Genomic DNA, 5,306 nt, shown 5'->3' with positions numbered 1-5,306 from the left:
CTTTGAGAGTTGAATTTTTAAATTAAAAAAAAAAAAGAACTCAAAATTATTTCTTCTACTATGCCTATAGTTGCAAAATCCTTGTCTCACCTATATCTAAATCTATTATCACACTTTTCTTGATTACGCAACATATTAATTAATCGTCTTCTGGATAAAAAGGTTGAAAGTTTATTTTATCAAACTTGGCTAAAAATCTTAAGATAGAAAAACTCCTAGAAATAATCTAATGACCCATCACTTTCACTAAGAAAACGTATTATGAATATTTTTCCAATCACGCAACAATAATCACTTCATCACGTTTGCATAAAAGCAAGTTTCACATTGACATAAAAATATAGTTTTCATTTTCTATTCTTTTTTAGCAGCCATTTACCTCTGTTTATTAAAGGCAAACAACCATAGCTAATCTGTTTTTATCATCCTTCTCAATTTTCATGGATACAGAACATAGTACTTTAAGGGTACTGATGTTTCCATGGTTGGCTCATGGTCATATCTCTCCTTATTTAACTGTTGCCAAGAAACTTGCATGCAGGGGATTCTACGTATACCTTTGTTCTACGCCTGTGAATCTCAATTTTATCAAGAAAAAAATCCCCCAAAAATACTCCATTTCTATTCAGCTAGTTGAATTTCATTTACCAGATTTACCCGAGCTTCCTCTTAGTTACCATACAACTAACGGCATCCCACCCCATCTCGTTTCCACCCTCAAAAAGGCCGTCAAAATGTCTAAACCTAATTTTTACAAAATCATAGAAAATTTGAAACCGAATATGTTAATCTATGATATATTACAACCATGGGCTAAGGAAGTTGCAAATTCATATAACATTCCAGCAGTCATGCTCTTGACTTTTTGTGCAGCTATGTTATCATACCGTTTGCATCCAGTAAAAAAACCGGGGACTGAATTTCCTTTTCCAGCTCTTTATTTGAGAAAAATTGAGAGACAACAAAGGGAAGAAATGCTTGAAAAAGCTGCTAAAGAGAAAGATCCTGATGATAAGGACCCTTTCGCTGAAGAAGAAACTATGAATAAGATAATACTGATGAGTACCTCCAGGGCAACAGAGGCTAAATACATCGATTACTTCACCGAGTTGATCCAATGGAAAATTATACCAGTTGGTCCTCCAGTCCAAGAAACAACAAATGAATATGATGGGGACGTAGATGATCTCATTGATTGGCTAGGAAACAAATATGAGAATTCAACTGTATTTGTCTCATTTGGAAGCCAGTATTTCTTGAGTAAGGAAGATTTGGAAGAAATAGCTTTAGGGTTGGAACTTAGTAATGTTAACTTCATATGGGTTGTAAGATTTCCAAAGGGTGAAGAAGTTAGAGTTGAAGAAGCATTACCAGAAGGTTTTCTTGAAAGAATTGGAGATAGGGGAAGGGTTGTGGATGGATGGGCACCACAACTAAGAATTCTAAGCCATCCGAGTACTGGAGGATTCGTGAGTCATTGTGGTTGGAATTCTGTAATGGAAAGTATAGATTTTCGTGTGCCTATTATAGCTTTGCCCATGCATCTTGATCAGCCAATAAATGCTAGGTTGATCGTGGAACTTGGAGTCGCAGTGGAGATTGTTAGAGATGATGAAGGTAAAGTTCATAGAGGAGAGGTAGCAGAAATTGTTAAAAGTATAATTTGCGAGAAAACAGGGGAGAATCTAAGGAATAAAGTTAGAGAAATCAGTGAGAATTTGAAGAAGGAAAGAGAGGAAGAGATGGATGCAGCTATTGGAGAGCTAGTACAACTTTGCAAAACTAGCAAATCCAATAATATGATGTTGTAATTCATGAACAGATATTGTTTTTGATTGCTTTCAAAATAATCAGGTTCGAAAGATTACATAACTTACTTAATTTGTTTGTATGGCGTGATTATTTTCTTATACTCTTACTTGTCTCTGGACATGTGAGCTATATGTGTATTCCAAGTTTTTTTTTTGTAATATGTTAACTAATCACACATGTTTTTGAGTAATAAACAAACCAAAGGACTTTTTGCATAGAGAAGGTAAGAAGTAATTGTCATCATAGACAATCTCTTTGGCAAGTTACTTCAAAATAGTAATTATAAAACTTACCATATTCAACACCTTCGAGTAGTATATTCACCACTGTATAAAATATCCAATAAGAACGTAACAAACACTTCCTCAACATTCTTCCTCCTAGCGCAAAAAAAAAAAAATGACTATATTTATGAGAGAAATATACATTCTAACACCAATAAATAAGAATGCACACTATATCATTTCTCATTATTATTTCAAATGCACCATGAAATTGATAAAGCCAAACAAAGTAAATTAAAAATTTACAAATATGAATAGACAATATACCATAAAAATATTTTATGTTTAATTCCCACTTATCAATATCACAAGGGCAATGAAAAGCTGACAATTCCGAACATATGAAAGATGAAAATTTAGGGAATCAAACTAAAAAAAAATACATTATTATAAACTGTCACCTACAAAACTCAAAAAAGAATTGGGTGAAAGGACCGGTGTCACAATCAAAAAAGTAATTAGAGAATATTGGAAAGAAGATAAAAAAGAGGGTAAAAAGAATGGGATGATTTTCACATTCTTCATCAGTGAAGGAGGAACCTTGGAAACTAAATAGGTGAAGGATGGTTTTACCTTTAAGATTGTGGAAGTTGAAAAACTCGAAGTTTTGAATTTAAAATTTCGAAACGTGTCTTTCATATTTATCATGCAATTAAAATAATTTTGAAATGGTATCTTTGTTTGTTCTTATTTATTTATGGGGATGCAATTAAAGTCCCTTCAAGCAATATGAACATACAAAATATTTTGAATAGGGAGGTAGAATTTACTCACATTCTCAAAATTATTTACTTGTACTATACATGTAGTTGCAAAAAACTTAGTGACCTATATCTAGAATCTTGATCTCCATTTTTTTTTTGGCATGCCATACCATAATAGGCTTAGCTACATCCACCTTGCATCACTAAAAAAGTAATGTCACAACAAGTTAACTAATACAACTAATCCAAAAAGATCAGTCTAAAGTTTCCAACCAACCCATTTAGATCCTATATAGGGTATTAAAGAGAAAATATTCCTCTTTTAATTTAGTTTTATTATTGTTGGAAGTGGGGACTAAAGAGTAAGGACAGAATATGAATAAGAAAAAAGGTTAAAGATGAGAGATTTTTAAGTAAGTTCAGTTCATGCACGCAGTTAAGTCCTAGATTCTCAAGGTTCAACTTTATTTGACCTTATCTCATATGAATAATGGAGTAATTTGTCGTTTACAAAGGAAAACAGAGAAATATGAAGACCAGAAAATCTTGTTATAGGAAATAGGAAGAATTAGCAAACTTGATATTCCATGATTAAGTACAGAATATCACAAGTACCACAGTAACAACTCAGTTTGAATAATGATAATAAACTATGCATTATTTGATGACATGAAAACTTGACTCTCCGTTTGGTTCAAGGGTAATGTGGATTATTTCGGTGTAAATTTTAGAACTAATTTTACACCATATTGGTTTGACGTAGTAATTAAAATCAGTATTATTTTAATATCAAAATCTTAGTATAATTTATCCTCCGTAAAATATAGGATAAGTTATTCAGATTATATTCCTGATAATTATATAAAATTATAATCATGTGATATCCCGGTTTTAAATCAAAGGATTAGTCTCTCGGGAAGTGAGTTCCTTAACCGAAGATGTCAAGCAAAATTTATCTTGCAGATTAGTCTCATGGTTCAATTCTTATTAATACTATACAAGCCACGAAAAGATTATTTCTAACACAAGAAGTCCATATAATTAGGGGTGTTCCAACCGAACCGGAAAATCGCACCAAACCAAAAAACTAAATCAAACCAAACCGATTAAAAAACTCGACTAGGTTTGGTTTGACTTGATTTGGTATTGAGTAAAAAAATCCGAACCAAACCGACATATAAATATATAAATTTTATTTATATTTTTAAGACTTTATAGTGAATTTTCTTTAGAAAATGTAGAAATATTTGGGATCCTATCATGTATTAGCCTTGAAAGCGTAAATTAACGGAAAATTATTGTTAGACGACTAAGAAAATAACTATCATGTGTTACTAAAAAAATTCTCACATTAGAATATTTTAATAGATCATATGTTTGTCAATTTTTTTCCATATTTACTAAACTATATTCACTTATCAAAGTTTTATCTATAATTTTAACAAAGTAAGATTGAAATAATATTCATGTAACAAAAAACCCGAAAATCCGAAAAACCCAACAAAACCGAACTAATCCAAACCGATATAGTTGGTTTGGTTTAGTTTTGATAAAATCGAACTAACCCGGTCCATGTACACCCCTACATATAATATATAGAGTAGCTGGCAGAGGCGGACCCGTGTGTATTAGTGAGAGGTCACCAGACTCCATAAATTTCGGCCGAAATTTTATATTTGTATATGTGTATACCTTGAAAATGATTAATTTAAAGCAGTTAGCACTTTGAGTACTAAAAGCCTTTAGAGGGCATTGATTGAGCAGAATAATGTGCCCCTCGTGTAAAAATTCTGAGTCCGCCCTGATAGCTGGTGAAGCAATAAACGTATAAAACCATAAGCCACTAGAAAATATTCTTATACAATTTTTAACTCTGGAATAAATAGATGTTCATTAATAGACTGATCCAAATATTAACCATCCTACAATAATAAAAGGTAACTCTCGAATTGGTTTAACACCTAACTAATATGGACCCGACGTTTTAGCTAGCGGTTGAGAAATTAAAGAAAGAAAAAAGAGAAAGTCACTTTTTCTAATCTTGTTTAAACTGTCGGTTAATTTTTTAAATACTAATACTGCTAATCATGAGGAATCTAATTTGCTAAAAGAACTCAAATGAAAGAAGGATGTGTCTTATAGTTGAAGCTAATATTAACTTAAGATATTATATGACAGAAAGAATGTATTATCCTAATATACAAAGGGACCATTTCCCTACATTTGTAGGTTATACAACGCAAATGGTTCGTTATAAGAAATTTAATAAGGGTTAATAGGGTCCCGTATGTCCATAGCACCATCCCTGTCTCAAATTTAAAAATTCTTTGGATCACAGTTCTTGAAAAGATTAAGCAAAATAATATTATCATGGTTTGGCCGACTGCATTAACTTAGGAATTATCATAAATAAATTATGTCATTATTGTGACAGTCTTTGAAGCTACCTTCCATAAAATATTTCAATAATAATCAAATCATCGGCAGCCACCAGGAATTAATTAGG

The 5,306-nt window shown here is 31.8% G+C and overlaps 1 protein-coding gene across 1 annotated transcript; it reads left to right on the top strand.

Annotated features, from left to right (window-relative positions):
* Positions 1–354: 354 nt before the first annotated feature.
* On the top strand, positions 355–2,008 carry LOC104240313 (beta-D-glucosyl crocetin beta-1,6-glucosyltransferase-like). The gene has a single exon (XM_009795140.2). It carries the CDS (start codon positions 441–443, stop codon positions 1,809–1,811), a length of 1,371 nt encoding a protein of 456 aa, XP_009793442.1. The 5' UTR covers positions 355–440; the 3' UTR covers positions 1,812–2,008.
* Positions 2,009–5,306: the final 3,298 nt, after the last annotated feature.

This window comes from Nicotiana sylvestris, chromosome 1 (genome assembly GCF_000393655.2).
Source record: "Nicotiana sylvestris chromosome 1, ASM39365v2, whole genome shotgun sequence".
NCBI classification, from domain to species: domain Eukaryota; kingdom Viridiplantae; phylum Streptophyta; class Magnoliopsida; order Solanales; family Solanaceae; genus Nicotiana; species Nicotiana sylvestris.
Note: the sequence above shows the minus strand (reverse complement) of the source record. Positions and strands in the feature narration are given on the sequence as shown.